Source organism: Bos indicus x Bos taurus, chromosome 4, assembly GCF_003369695.1.
Source record: "Bos indicus x Bos taurus breed Angus x Brahman F1 hybrid chromosome 4, Bos_hybrid_MaternalHap_v2.0, whole genome shotgun sequence".
Lineage (NCBI taxonomy): Eukaryota > Metazoa > Chordata > Mammalia > Artiodactyla > Bovidae > Bos > Bos indicus x Bos taurus.
Genome location: NC_040079.1, coordinates 2,589,640 through 2,604,574, shown reverse-complemented (window position 1 = coordinate 2,604,574; position 14,935 = coordinate 2,589,640). Strand labels below are relative to the sequence as shown.

The 14,935-nt window shown below is 59.2% G+C and overlaps 1 protein-coding gene across 1 annotated transcript in view; it reads right to left on the bottom strand.

Annotated features, from left to right (window-relative positions):
- Positions 1–14,404, bottom strand: part of CNPY1 (canopy FGF signaling regulator 1) — a 43,597-nt gene extending 29,193 nt beyond the window's left edge. The window contains exons 1-2 of the mRNA XM_027538494.1: positions 14,062–14,404; positions 11,361–11,473 (exon numbers count right to left, since the gene is read on the bottom strand). Coding sequence (XP_027394295.1) covers positions 11,361–11,459 — 99 coding nt within the window. The 5' untranslated portion in view covers positions 11,460–11,473; positions 14,062–14,404. The remainder of the gene's footprint in view (positions 1–11,360; positions 11,474–14,061) is intronic.
- Between the last annotated feature and the right edge of the window lie 531 nt (positions 14,405–14,935).

Genomic DNA, 14,935 nt, shown 5'->3' with positions numbered 1-14,935 from the left:
AGAACCTTGTATGAAAGTGTGAGACCCAAGTCAGCTTGGATCTCAATGACAGCTTGAGCGAATCAACCAGAATGCGTGTCAACATCTGTTCAACATCATAAATAGGAGTTTACTTCAATCAGATCAGTGTCTGGTAGGACCCTCTGTAAGTGAAAATGATGCTGAAATTTAGAAAAGGGGAAAAAAATTGGTTCTGAAAGTTCACCTGATATTCTCTAATAGCGGCTTTATAACAAAGACAGTTCCATCTGCTCTGCCTGCCAATTCATGCTCGGCCCTGAGGGCTGTTTCTTTCTCTGGGTCATTGTCCTATTAAATGGTTCTTTGACTATTTGGGGAGCAGGACACCTTTTTCTGCCATGGCTTTATGTTATATTACCAACCATTTCTTCCTCACACTATAGTCAGAAAACAAAATACACTAATTTCTCCTTTATCACTCAGTAAAACCAAAAAGATCTGCAATGGATATCCATTCAAGCCTGCTGACATACAGATCAAAGACAGCAGGACATCTCTGGGGGATTGCCCATGCCATAGAGGAGCTAAGAATAAACCACACGCAGATCATGTGTGAGTGGTGACCTGGGCCTCGGTGTGACCACGTAGAGATAACCTGGGCCTCGGTGTGACCACAAATGGATAACAGATAACCTGGGCCTCGGTGTGACCACCTACAGATAACAGATATCCTGGGCCTCGGTGTGACCACCTACAGATAACCTGGGCCTCGGTGTGACCACATACAGATAACTACAGAGTCAGGCGTCCCAGGGTCGCGCCCGCCACGGTCACCCCCGCATGGGCTGAACCCCGGACAACACGTGTCTGTGCCTCTCTATCGCAGCCTCCTGTCCCGTCCTCAGCTCGGAAGGCGGGAGGAAGGAACAGGCCAGGGCTGGCAGCTCAGAACCTTGACACGACTTCAGTTGGCCAGCAAGTGGAACTGCTGTGGACTCACAGACCTCGAGAGCAGACTGGGGTTGCCAGGGGTGGGGGTGCAGGAGGGCGGGATTGGGAGTTGGGGTGAACAGACACACACTGGGGTACATGGGATGGACAAGCGAGGTCCTGCCGTGTAGCGCAGGGAGCCACAGTCACCATCCTGTGATAAACCGCAATGGAAAAGAAGACAGAAGAGAATGCATCTGTGTGCATAACTCAGTCACTTTGGTGTCCAGCAGAAATCAACCCAACATTGTAAATCAACTCTACTTCAGTAAAATAAATACATAAAAAGGAACTGCTCTATATTCAATCCTGGAACGTGCCGATCAGTCAGAAAGAGAGAAGGGAGAAAGGAAAGTTTGTGAGGTTTGGGGAGAATAGATACGTGTGTATGTATGGCTGAGTCCCTTGGCTGTTCGCTTGAAACTACCACAATGTTGTTAATTGGCTATACCCCAATACAAAATAAAAAGTGTAAAATTTGGATTAAAAAAAAAGGAAAGCTCATGCCATCCCGGAAAAGACTCTCAAAGCAAAATGAATGCTTGTTCCCTGAATTTTTAAGTACACGCCCAGGCGGCAGAGGCTGCAGATCACTCAGCTGACAGCTGGGAAGAGAGAGTTCCCGGAACAAGGCCCACAGAAGACCAGGCGACCCGCAGGGTGTTCTTTAGGACGCGCGGGACACTCGCCTTCCACAGTCCACCCCAGAGGCAGAGGTCGACCTCAACTCTGAATTCCACTCACCAACAGCGTCAAGCGGAGTGAAAATCTGAGCACCTTTGACCGGAGAAGCAATCTCTATGGGATTAAAGCAATTCTCTTCCTTAGGAAAGGAAAATAGGCGGTCTGTAATTACCTGCTCCCAGTGGCAACGGCGGTCCTTCCAGCCTCAGTCTAAGGCGACCGACTCGGCGGCTTGGCCCTTCCTGCATTGTTTCAGCACCTACCAAGAGGATTAAAAATAATCTCCTTCCCTTTTAATTTTGCGTCACCCCTCTACCCTGCATCCCCGGGGGACGCTGTGGAAGTTTAATCCCCGTGGTTTGGGGCTGGGGGAAGGTTAACCCTTGTTGAGGCGCCAGCTGGACGAGAAGCCCTGGGGGAAAGGGCCCCCTGGTGGCCCTGCCCGGAAGAGCACTGAGCACCCGGCCGAGGGCTCGAGGTTCGTGGGCAGAGCTGTGTCTTTCGGTGCTCAGGGCCCCCAGGGTCCCTCTCTGAGTGGGTCCCAGCCAGGCCTGCCCACCCTGGTACCTCCCACCGCCCCCACCACACTCGGGTGACCCAGTCTCCCTCTCTGCTCTGAGACGGGCAACTGCGCCCTCGCGGATTCGTGTGTGTGTGTGTGTGTGTGTACGCTCACACCCGTGCACATGCGGTACGCACACATGCGTGCACACATGCTCACACGTCTGTGCACACGCACATCACACACACCTGCATACACTTGCTCCTGCCCCCCAGGTTTGCATTTGCTCCCTGGCCTCTCGGGGGGCGGCTGAGTCTGAGGAGGAAGAGGGTTTGGCCATCGAGGGCAGTTCCAACCTGGTGGTCCGGCCAGTGGCAACGCTGCCCCGGGGATAGGCCCAAGGCGACTCAGATAGCTCGGGGCCGTCTGGCAGGGGCGGGAGGCTGGCGTGGAGTCTGCAGAGTGCAGGGGCCGTCAGCCTGTCAGCCCCGGGGGAGAAAGAAACTGACAGTCCTGCAGGGCCCAGACGTCCACCAGCTGGGCAGGGGGCGGCGAGCTGGTCAGGCAGCACCCTCCGCTGACACAGGGCTGAGGAATCCAAACTCCCGCCCTCGCCCCAGGGTCCTGGCCCCAAGGCTGGAGCAGCCACAGCTGCGCCCGCTCGGCGCCAACCTTCCTGAACCTTCTGGCCACCCGGCCTCGGTCCCCAACCCTCCTTCTGGTGGCTGCGTGGCAGCATCTAAACCCTGAAACCCTGGATTCAATTTCTCTCTGTTTAAAATCACCGCAGAGATTCTTACACTCGGCAGACCCCTGACTGAGACGTGATGGGTGCAAGGACCGTCTGCAGACCTGAGCTGGCCGGCCTCACCCAGTTAGAGGCGCTGAGACCGGGTCACGTGTAAAATGGGACCCTGCCAGTCTCAGGCGTGCAGTGGCGTCCGTCTGGGGCCTCCCGGGACCTCAGTGTCTGTGGAGCGAGGCTGGGCTTCGACAAACCGCAGGTAGGCGAGTAGCCCCAGTGCAGGGGAGATGGGCTTCAAGCTGCTCTGCGCTGGGGCTGCAGGTCGTCGGTTTAGGAGCCCTCACTTGGGTGACGCCATAGATGCCTGGTGACCACCGCGGCACAGCCTGTCCCCAGCAGCCACAGGGCGGAACCTCCTGCGGTCACCTGGGCGCAGCTCCCTGGCAATCAACCAGGAGAGCGTGGGTGCCAGAGCCCGAGCCAGGGCGTCCGGGCAGAAGGGAGACGTTCCACTCTCAATCTGCCCCCCGACCTTCCGGGCAGAAGGGAGATGCTCCACTCTCAATCTGCCCCCCGACCTTCCCCAGGAGCCTCCTGCCCTGAAGTCCACGCCCTCCCTCGGACCATGCACGGGACCCCGAGGACTTGGTCCCCGGATGACCACGGCAGCGGCCTCCCCCGGCCTCCTGCGCCGGTGGGCAGGAGGGCAGCTCTCGTCGTGGAAGCCTTCCCTGGACTCACACGGGAAAGATGCCCGAGGCACTGAATCAACAAATCAGAACAACAGCCAGAGGGTTTCTCTTTTTAAAAAAATGAAAGAGGAACTTCTCTGGCAGTTCAGTGGGTTAGAATCCATCTGCCAATTCAGATGCCACGGGGCAACTAAAGCCTGCGAGCCACAGCTACTGAAGCCCATGTGCCTGGAGCCTGTGCTCTGCAAAGAGAAGGCGCCGCCGTGAGAAGTCTGTGCGCCCCCAGCGGAGGGTAGCCCCTGCTGGCTGCAACTAGAGAAAGCCTGCGTGCAGCAATGAAGACGCGGCACAGCCGAAAATAAATAAATGGATTTTTTTTTAAAAGGATTCTTCATAGAAACAAGTTCAAATGTAACTTGTTTAAAGAAAAGAAAGAAAAGGAGAGAGAAAAGAGAAGACGACACACAGTCAGAGCCGCCAACCAAGCGAACGACGGAGGCGCAGAGAGCCCCAAGTGCACAGGCCTGAAAGCCGAAAAGGCCGCTCCTTCTCACTCTTCTCTGGGAGAGAAGGAAAAGGGGGCCTAGAAGGAGAGCAGCCAGGCTGCTGAGGATGGAACACACGGATTCTGCGCGCGTCCTCTGGACGTCTGAGGTAGGAGATCCGCTCGTCTCAGAGACAGGGTCCGGGGCCCCCGTGGCTCACAGAGAGAAGAATCAGCAACAGAGACAACAGCCCCCTGACTCCAGCGCTGCCTTCCCGGGACTGCCCAAACCTCCCAAGGGCGGGGATGGAAGGTGGCCCCCGCCGCTGACCCGGGGGGCCACCAGGAACCGGGGGCAGAGGCCGCATGGACCAGGCGGTGGCCACCTGCCTGCTTCTGGCACGTGTTCTGTGTAGCAGATAGCCATGTGTGCCTGCCACCTCACTGAGAGAAAGGCTACTTTTGAGAATTGGAATTCCTGAAATGACATGGAATTCTTTTGATTTCTCGGAAAAAAAAAAACAAACAACCCAAACTTAATTTAATTACACAGTAATAATCTGTCCACGATGGGAAAACATTAGAAAGATGAGCCAAAAAAAAACCAAAGCCTCATGGCAATGCCAGGATGACCCCACCACCATTGAGGCATATATCCTGTGTCCCCATCCTCCAAGACCAGATGCTCACTCATGGGGAGTGTCTGTATACACTGAGTAGTCACTTCCTTTTTGTACTTAAAAACTGCACTACATCTTTCTGATTTTTTACATGCTGATTCACAGGTTCATGTGAACTTAATTTTATCTACAATTGTCAAAGTAATATATCGATTAAGGTGTTAGGCAACACCTGATTATTCATTACAAGGACTGATGCTGAAGCTCCAATATTTTGGCCACCGGATGCGAAGAGCTGACACATTGGAAAAGACCCTGAAGCTGGGGAAGATTGAGGGCAGGAGGAGAAGGGGACGACAGAGGATGAGATGGTTGGATGGCATCACTGACTCAATGGACGTGGGTTTGAGCAAAGCTCTGGGAGATGGTGAAGGACAGGGAAGCCTGGCGTGCTGCAGTCCACGGGGTCACAAAGAGTCGGACGTGACTGAGCCACTGAACACACACACAACCATGGGCTGACGACGTCCATAGAACGTCAGGGGTGGTCCCCCGACTCCCGCCTGCCGGTGAGGCTTCTGGCCCTGCACCCATCCGCACACCATCTCTTTCTATTGCTTGCAGGAAAATTCGAGAGAGAGCTCAGGACTGTCCCCCATCCCGCTTCAGTCCCATCGTCGCACTAGGGTCTCCGCACTGTCTTCTGGGCCCTCACGCTCACAGCACAGGGCGGAAGTGTGGACCGCCGGGTGGCCACCTGCCACAAGACCACCACCCCCCAACCCTCAGGCTGACAGACCCGCCCCTGTCGCCCCTCCTCTGCTCAGGCAGGAGCCCCCACCCCCGGGCGGGCCTCACCTCACGGGGACTCCCGGGGCGGGCACACTCCCTTGTGGTATCCTGACCGTAAGATACCATCCGGAGTGTCTGGGGGCTGGGGTGTCGGGGTCTTTTGGACAAATTCCCCACTTGTTGAAAAGGAGCGTAAGGCAACACTTTTCCATTTTTCTGTTCTGAATGTTGTCTACACGTGACACCAGGAGACGGGTGGCTCATCGGGGACCACGGGGAGAATCCGCCCACCAGGCCGAGCTCTCTTTCTGCCAAGATCGGCAGACAGGAAAAACAGAAAGGGGCTCAGTCATCCCTGGGGTCCGTGGACCTCTGAACTCACCCCCAGAGCCACCGGCACACAGACTGTCTCCTGTGTAGGACAGGAGACGCTGCTTTAGCCAGCTGGCCCATTGTTAGACAGTGAGAGCTTCCCAGGGCCGCCTTTTTGAAACGAGCAGTGGTCACACCATCAAGCTCTGATGCCGGGAGTGGGGATGAAGGCCAGATCTGTCTCTCACTGCTGTCACAGGCAGTGCTCACGCTGCTCCCCTCTGAACTCCGAGAACTTCTCTCCACCACACCCAGCATGGGCTGAACACACACCAGGCGTCCTGGCTCAGGGTGGCCTGGGTCCAGAGCATAACCTCTGAGCTACAGCGACTGGGAGCCGGGAGCCAGGGAACCAGGAGCCAGGCTGCCAGGGCCCCCGTGGGCTGGGAAGACACCCATGATGCCCAGGGAGCCTTGGTTCCTGGGTCCACTGACTGCGCAGACCACCAACACCCAGCCTGCTTTCTGCCATTAACCCCTGGAGGAGAGGTTCTGTTGGTTTCCGCTTGGGGAATAGCAACTCCTGTGGCATTGTTTGGGTACGAATAGTCCTCCCTAATGAAATATCTTTAGGCTGCTGTCCCATGCTGAGAAGGGCCATCTGCTGCCGTGGCTCTCAATGTTTGGGCCATGACCCACTTTTTCAGATGCAACTCATTACATAAAGCGTCAGGAGACAATAGTTTCCGTCGTCAAGATGCACTCTGACACTTCATGTACATGCTTCCACGCCGTTTCACCCCTGGACGCTGACTGATGGCCCACTGGCTGGGGGGCCCCGCAGTCTGACCATCACTACGGGACTGAGTTCCCCTCTGCCCCCCAGGCGGCCTGTGACTGTCCAACACTCACCCTCTCATCTCTCTGGGAAACAGGCCTCCGTGCCGCCATGAGGATGGGGTCAGTTCAAGCAAATGAGACTTCTCTTCACCTCAGCACTGTGCGCCCCTCCCTTCAGGCCTGCCTGGGTCTGGGGCCCGGAACCAGGCGGGAGCCCCAAGCTCCCCTGTCCACTGAGTCTGCGAAGCACCCATCTCAGGCCTTGCTTGGTTACCACTCAGAGAAAATGGGGCCTCTCCCCAAGGGTCTCCCGGCCCACTACGCCGGGTGGGGAGTTGATGGGGGCCTAGTGGCCCTCCTGGGCAGGGGGGACCAGAGGGGCACTTTGCCTGAGAGGGCCTCACAGTAACTCTCTGGGTCTGTGTTTCACTGGAGGCTCATTACCCCCTCCCCTCCCTTCTCCAAACACGGGCGGGGAGGGGGCAGTGCCTGCAGAAGTGGGGGCAGAAGGTAAAGGTGGATCTTCTGGGGGCGGCTGCGGCCCGAGCCCACTGGGGATGGTCCAGAGCTGGGGGAGCGCTCCTGAGAGGTTTCGCGCACCTGGGAGTACTGGACCCCCTTCCCTGTGCTGCCCCACCCCCAGTCTGGCCCTTTCTGCTCACTGGAGAAAACTCTAGGAGAGAGCAGGGCTCCCGGAGTCAGTGGGAACCCCTGGGGATACGGGAGAAGCCACATCTGCCACAACTCCCCCACCCCAAACCTGACGTCACACCCCAACCCCAACCTCCCACTCCAACCCTGATCTCCCACCCCTTGACCTGTCACCCCAACCCCAACCTCCCACCCCAACCCTGATCTCTCACCCCTTAACCTGTCACCCCAACCCCGACCTCCCACCCCAACCCCGATCTCCCATCCCTTGACCTCTCACCCCATCTCCGACCTCCCACCCCAACCCTGACCTCCCACCCCAACCCCGATCTCCCATCCCTTGACCTCTCACCCCAACCCCGACCTCCCACCCCCAACCCTGACCTCCTACCCCAACCCCGACCTCCCACACCAATGCCAACCTCCCACCCCAACCCCGACTTCTCACCCCAACGCCGACTCTCACCCCAACCCCGACCTCCCACCCCAACCCTGACCTCCAACCGCAACCCCAAACCTGACTTCAACCCTGACCTGACCCCACCCGAATCCCACCCCATCCTCCTAGGGCCAGCCCTCCGGACGTCCCCATCTCCCAGCATCCTACAGGTGGCCGCGGGGGGCGTGTCCTGGTGCCTGTGGTCCCGTGAGCAGCCTCCCAAGCAGGCCACCCTGCACAGGTGTGTACGGAGCTGAGAGAGGAAAGAGGGGCGGAGGGCTCAAGGCCAGGCTAGCCCAGGGCCACGGGGCACCCGAGGCCGCTTGGCTGAGCCAAAGCAGGGTGAAGCCGGCCGGTGGCGGGGCCAGGCAGGTCCTAACCCTGCAGAGCCGGGCCTGCCTCCTGTAGCAGGTGTGGCCTGAGGACAGGCTCTGGAGCTCCCTGAGGGCATCTCCCGGGCTCCCCCGGCTCCTGGACCAGAGGCTGTGGCTTCCCAGCCGGGATGCCCATGGAAGGAGTCAGGGAACAGACAGGGCAGGTGGATTTCTGCACAGGCCCCAGTGCTGCCCCTGCGGAGCGTGGAGGGTGGAGAAAAGGTTGCAGGGAGGCACACAGGGCACCCTGTCCCTCAGGCTACGGCAGCGATGGGGCATCAGGAGCTGCCGTCTGGGGACACATGGCCCCTCGGGGCCTGCCCCCGCCTGCGCCTCATCTTCCGAGCTCACCTTCACGGGGGATGGAGCACGCTGGGCAGGGCCGGCTGCAGCCCACTCACCAAGCGCAACCTAGCCCAGAGCAGCTGTCCACGTCCCTGCCGCCACGCCACCCTCCCCAGCTCCGGGCTGCACACAGGCAAGCAGCCTGCACGGATCACCAGCCGCTTTGGGTGTGAATCGTCCACACCACGCTGGAAAGGCCAGCTCGGGCCTCTCAGCAGGGCCCTCCCCTCCCTCCAAGGAAGGCCTGTCTCTCCACCCCCCGCCACACCCAGACCCTCAGCTTGGAGGGCGCAGCACGCCGGTCAGTGCTTCCCTGCATCCTTGGAGAAACAGGACCGAAAAAGGAAACGAGAAAGCAGGATAGGGCAGGCGGGGGGTGTCTCGCTGCCTTTGGCCGGCATGTTGGGACGCACCTTGAGTCTAGGCCTCTCCCAGCCGGAGCACAGGCCAAGTCCCGCCGGGCGCTTCTTGTGTGTGTGTGTGTGTGTGTGTGTGCGCGCGCGCATGTGTGCTTCTCAAACACCAAGCTGAGCATACACTGCTTGCTTGCAGCAGAAGGACCTGTACACCATCCCTGCCGGCAGGCCGCCAGGCCCACATCCAAGGCAGCGGGTGAAGCCCTGACTTCATGCTGTACAAGGCCCCTGCGTTTCAAGTCCGGCTGGCCAAGAAAATGGCCATGGGGCTTTGAAGCCGAGGAGCGTTTCCTGAGTGGGTGGGAGGGAAGGCCGCTGGGTTCTGTGAAGCGTAGACGCCACTGTGGTCACCAGACTTGTGTTGGCCAGAGGCCGGGAGACTGACCTCCAGCCCTGACCCCAAAGCCGCATGGTTCCAGGACACGTGGCTGGAGACCCAGCTTCTCCAGGCACCGTGGAGCCTCCCCATGCCGGCCCAGAGCGTCCGGCTCCAACGCCAAGGGCCGGAGTTGAGGGGGACCTCTCCCCACAACCACTGAACATGCCCCAGGACAGCCGGGCTCGCAGTTGCCGGGACTCTGAGCTCACCCTGACCCGAGGGATGGACGCGGCAGAATGGCGGCTCTCAGGGCTCAGCAGACAGTTTGTGGCGACTTTGAAAATGTGGTTTCAAGTGGATCGTTTCAGAGCAGAACCAAGTGGGGCGAGCAGGCCTGTTGCTGCTGGAGGTGAGTCCACGTGGGAGCTCGGGGCACTCCGCACGGACCCCAGGGAAAACCCCCAGGGATGCAGTGGGAGAGCTTGTAGGGAGCAGGGCCCACTGTCCTTCGGGACCCTGGGACACCGCTGAGCTGCTTTGCGTGTTCTCATCAGAAAGCAGGTTTATTCTGCAGGTCGCTGTCAGGACAGGAAGTCACTGAAAGGCTGGCATGGCGGGGTTCTCGATCAACAGCTGCCAGCTCCCCAAGATCCCCACCCCGCCACCTCCTCCGGGACCTTCCAGGTCCCCTGGGTCGCTCTTGAGAGAAAGACTCCTTCCTCTGTCCTGGCCCAGATGCACCAGCAACGGGTCCTGTAGCCCACAGTCTAACCTCTTGCCATAGTGACCCTCCCTTTACTTTAGAGGCCGAACTGGCCTCTGCACACACACCTTCCCTGCCCTGCTGGACGGTGGGAGGGGCCAGGGCTGCTCCGCCCCTGCAGGTCACTGTGACCGCCGGGGCCACCTTGTCACAGGGAATCGGCCTGAATGGAGCTGCCATGGGTGCACGGTAATGCAAGTCATCATGGTCCTTCCTGGGGAAGCACCCGAGTTATCAGAATTATCCAATAATTCTGGTGAATTACTTGGTGAAATTATGGAAGAAGGGTTGATGCGGGAAGGAAGGCCCTGCCCTTCTTGGGGTGGCTCCTGACCCAACATGTCTCTTAAAGACAACCTTCAGAGTGCCCTGCTGGGCCTTGACCAGCCCACTCTCATGCTCTCTGATGGGCAAGTGCTCCAGAAAGAGGTGGAAAAAGCCAACGGCCCAACTCGGTCATTTGTTCAAGTCCTGCACCAAACCATCAGGAAATCCAAACCCAGCTTCCGTTCAGCCCTGAGCGCGTTGGGTGACGTTGTGCAACACCTTTTCCAGACTTGTTTCACTTGTGTGTGTTAGTCGCTCTGTCATGTCCGACTCTTTGCGACCCCGTGAACCGTAGCCCACCAGGCTCCCCTGTCCACGGGCAAGAATACTGAGCTGGGTTCCCACGCCCTCCTCCAGGGGATCTTCCCCACCCAGGGATTGAACCTAGGTCGCCTGCATTGCAGGCAGATTCTTTACCAGCTAAGCCACCAGGGAAGCCCTTGTTTTGCTTAGGATGACTATGAAATCGCTTACTATTCCGAGCACTTACCACCTGAGCGCTGGGTGGGGGGAGAAGACAGGAGCCCAGGTTTGCCCTGGGCCCACCTAGCCCCTCCCTCCTGGATCCTCAGACCCCTGCAGGGCGGGGCGGGGTGGGGCAGGGCGGGCCGGGGTGGGGGCCCTCCCAGGTGGGCTCCATGAAGGAAACATATCCATCTTTCCACTCAGACAAGTGACTGAGTCTGTCTCAGAGAAGGGTCTCGCATCCTTACCCCCAGGAGAATCCTCTGCGGATCTTGGCGGCAGGGGTGGGGAGCCGGGGGAGGCGCTCAGCCTCTGAGGTCCCTAGGCAGCCCCGGCAGCCACTCTGGGTCCCCTGCAGGCCTCGCCCAAGAACCGTGCAAGCGCTATTTTTATCCTGATGCACAATAGTGCCGAAACGCCTTCCGACTTGACAAGACACAAAATTTAGGTGCTGGGAGAGAGACTTCAATTTCAAGCTTAAAGATTACTTTGGGTCCCCCAGGACTCAGAAGCAATTTAGAGCTGATACCCTGAACAAGAGAAAGGTTAGAAGATTAAGACCAACTGCTGTTTGGATAAATGGCTGGTAATTGCCCGCACCCGCAATTATACACGGGGACATAATTTCTTTTCCGCTACCTTTCTCCTCTCCTGCGTCCCATCAGGATTTATTCGGAAGGAGCCCACCTTGGTCTTCTCCTGCCGAGCCTTGGTGACGTCGTGCTCCACTTCGTCCATCAGGGCCCTGCATGCTAAACAAGGCAAGGAGCGCGTGTTACTCCTGGAAGGGCCCCCCACCCCGAGCCTCAGTCCAGCTGCAGGGATGCGAGCCCACGGTCCCCGGGGCTGGGACAAGCTCCTGTCCTCTGGTTGCCTCTGCACAGGCTGAGACGCGCAGAGTTTTCAGACAGCCAGACTGAGGCTTCCTTTGCTTGTCCTTTTGCCCCCTGTGTTTTTCATAAACCACATACGTTTTACGTTTTCATGTAAAACACACTTTTTTTTTTTAAAGAATAGAGAGACCTCCGCTCCGAGTCCTTCAGAGTTCCCTAAGCCCCACTGGGTCACAGTCATTACACCCTTGGAGCCTCAGCAAAGGGAAACATTTTGTCCGAAACGGGGCCCTGCTCCCAAAGACATGCTTTGGCTGAATTTAAAATCTCAGGGAACCTCTGAAACTGACCTTTCTACCCGGCTCTAGAGCTGATTCTGCTCCTCTTCTCAGGCAGGGCTGCCCAGCTGAGAATTCTCACTGAGAAAAAGTAAACGAAGTGATGATGCCTCCAACATCAGCCTCGTTTGCTCAACAGGACTCTGGTTCTGAACTTGCTGTCTTTGCCCCCATTCTGACATGGATGTTGCAGGAGCCCAGCAAAGCCTGGGCTGCTCACAGCCCCTCGCCTGGTGTTAAACGAGGCGCGCGCACATTTTCTGTCTGTTTTGAGCACTGCATTTTGGGGGCGAACAGCATAACCTTTAAATTCCCAAATTTGAACACCAGCATGACCAACCCTGGTTTTAGCACTGTTTCCTGGTTAGCATCACCGACTCAATGGACTTGAGTTTGAGCAAACTTTGGGAGATGGTGAAGGACAGGGAAGCCTTGTGTGCTGCCATCCATGGGGTCACAAAGAGTGGGGCCCGACTGAGCGACTGAACGACAACCTGGTCGTAACACCTGAGTGGGATGGCGTGGGCTCAGCCCGCGTCAATGGCAGCAAGGACCAACCACAGTCTCACCGACGCCGACGCTACAGACACGTCCTGCCTGCCCCGTGCTGGGCCGTGAGCCACGCTTTCGACACTCCTCGGAGCCTGGAGAGTGACCCTGTGTCACGGTGAGGCTTACAGAGACTGGACGACATTCCCTAGTCCCTCTCCGCAGGCCGCCCAGCACGTCTGCGGGGGTGCGCAGGCAGGCCATGGGTCACCCGGCCCAGCTGCAGACCCGGTGACCCTCGGGCAGTGGGAGCCGTCCTTGATCGTTAGGATTACCTACTATGGAGGTGCCGGCCTCCTGAGCAGCACCCCCTCTTTCTCCATCCCCAGGCCTCTGAGAACAGCTCGTTGGTACATGGAGCCAGCAGGAGCTGGAAGGGCAGCGGATGGATGCCCAAAGCCTGGAGAGCCTGGCACGGCCTGCTCCTCCAAGCCCAGCCTGCAGCCGCATGTCCCCTTCCCAGCTTCAGGGGCCCTGTAACTGGCATCCCAGCACTTCCTGAAGGCCCCTGGCCCCGTGATGCCCTCCTGTGGCCGTGGACCAGCGCCCTGGGCGCTCAGGGCAGCTCCCCTGGCCCCCTGGACGGCAACTTCCTTCCTTTGTGAGGGGCCTCAGCGCTGCCCTTCTGGGTCCATTACAGTCCCAAAAAAGAGTCTCCAGGGGGTCCCTGACCCGCCGAGCCCACCGGCGGGGGTGGGGACCACACACCCCCGGCCTTGCAGCTGGCGGCTGGCCCAGCACCTTGGCCGGGAGGCCTCTCAGGAAGAAAGCACAGGTGCCCGTTGCGGCTGAGGACGGCTCAGGGTCCCTGGGGACGGACAGGTGTGAGGAACGGTGTCCTCGAGGCTCCCGACCCCCTTCACTCCTTGCTCCCAGGAGGGGGAAGGGAGTGGGAACCAGTCTCTCGGCCGCAGGGAAGGGAACGGTCAGTGCGAAGGGGCAGTGGCTGGTGTGGCCGTGGGGCCAGGAGGTGGCTTCCAGGGGGCGATATGGGTCCCCCCACCAAGAGGGCCGCAGCAGGCCAGCCTGAGGAGCCCCACAGAGCAGGGCCCGGGGGACTGGGGGCCTCCGTGCTCCAGCAATGCCCCCAGCCCTTCCTCATACAGCTGCCCGCTTGGAGGGCAGCGGAGTCCCTGTTCACAGCCCGGGGCTTCTGAGCCTGCCCTGGGGTGCCTGCTTCGCCCACTCTGCCTCACTTAGCTCTCTCTTCATCAGAGGAGTGGATAACCTAGAAGCCACCTAGCGTCCACATCCACTCAGCAGACCAAACACCCCTCCCCAGCTGGACCTGGCAGCCCTCCTGGGACCCCAGGCCTGCACGGCTCTCTGCTCTGTGTCTGCAGACTCGGGTTCCAGGATGTTCCAGGATCTGGCAGGTCTAGGGTGCCCCAGGCTCTGGGGAGCCCATGGGGTGAACCTGGCCGCTGTGCCTACCCCTGGGCAATTGGTCCTGTTAATGTCCTGCTCCTTTCAGCTCGGGCCTAGTCTGGAAAGCGCCGGGGCAGGTGGGGAGAGGAAAGAGTTGATGGCGGGGTTGCTGTGGTCCCCACGCCCCTGGCCCTGCCTTCTCTTCTGTGGCACCAGCGGCCTGGAGTTCCAGCCTCCAGAGACCACACTCACCGGTCAAGCAGAGCAGCTTGGGGAAGAGGTAAGCCGCACCCACGCAGAAGGCCAGGCTTCCCGGACAGCCCTGGAGGGCGTGAGGTCGTCCAGGCCTGCGTCCCGACGCTGTGCAGGGAAGGGGTGGCTCGAGCAGAACAGATCATTTCACATTTTCGCCCCAGGTCACAGAACAAGTTAACACAGTCACATCAGCGACCTGGGTCTCCAGATTTCTAGTCCGGCATTAATTTAAATGTTAATCTGAAATCTTCACTTAAGTCACTGGAGTTTCGAGTTTATTAGAGCAGGCGGCGGGCCTGGAGCCTCCTGGGGGGGTTGGCGGGTCACGTTGCCTGCCAGAGGGCGAGCCCTCCCCTCCGCTGGGCCCGCCTGTCTCCTCCCTCCGCCTGCCTCCTCCTCTCTCCTGGCCTCTTCTCTCTCTCTTGCTGGGAGTGAGATTTGGAAATGGGGAGGAGATGAGGCAGGTGTCGGAGTCGCTGGGATGGTCCCTGGGGGCTGCAGAGGGCAGGCTGGGGGCACCCCCCTCCCAGCCCTGTGGGTGGGGACAGTGCCCGGGAAGCCCGCAGCCTGCTGGCCCCCGTGCTGACACCACTCCAGCAAAAGAGCACGCGTGACCTGGGAGTCCAGACCCCTCTCCCCACGGCCCACTCCTGCACCGTGCTGGGCACACGCCCTGAAGGCTCAGGAGTCACCCGCGTTCGAGGACTCGCAGTCTGCAAGGTGACGAGAGGGACAGGGGAGTCTCGGGAGTAGATCCCAGCCAGGCCTTCAAGGTGCTTGCGTTTTCCTGGAGGGCAGCGAGCTCAGCAAGGGGCACAGAAACCAGCGGTGCAGGGTGGGGGCTGCAGACACCCCGCCTGGACCAGTGGGG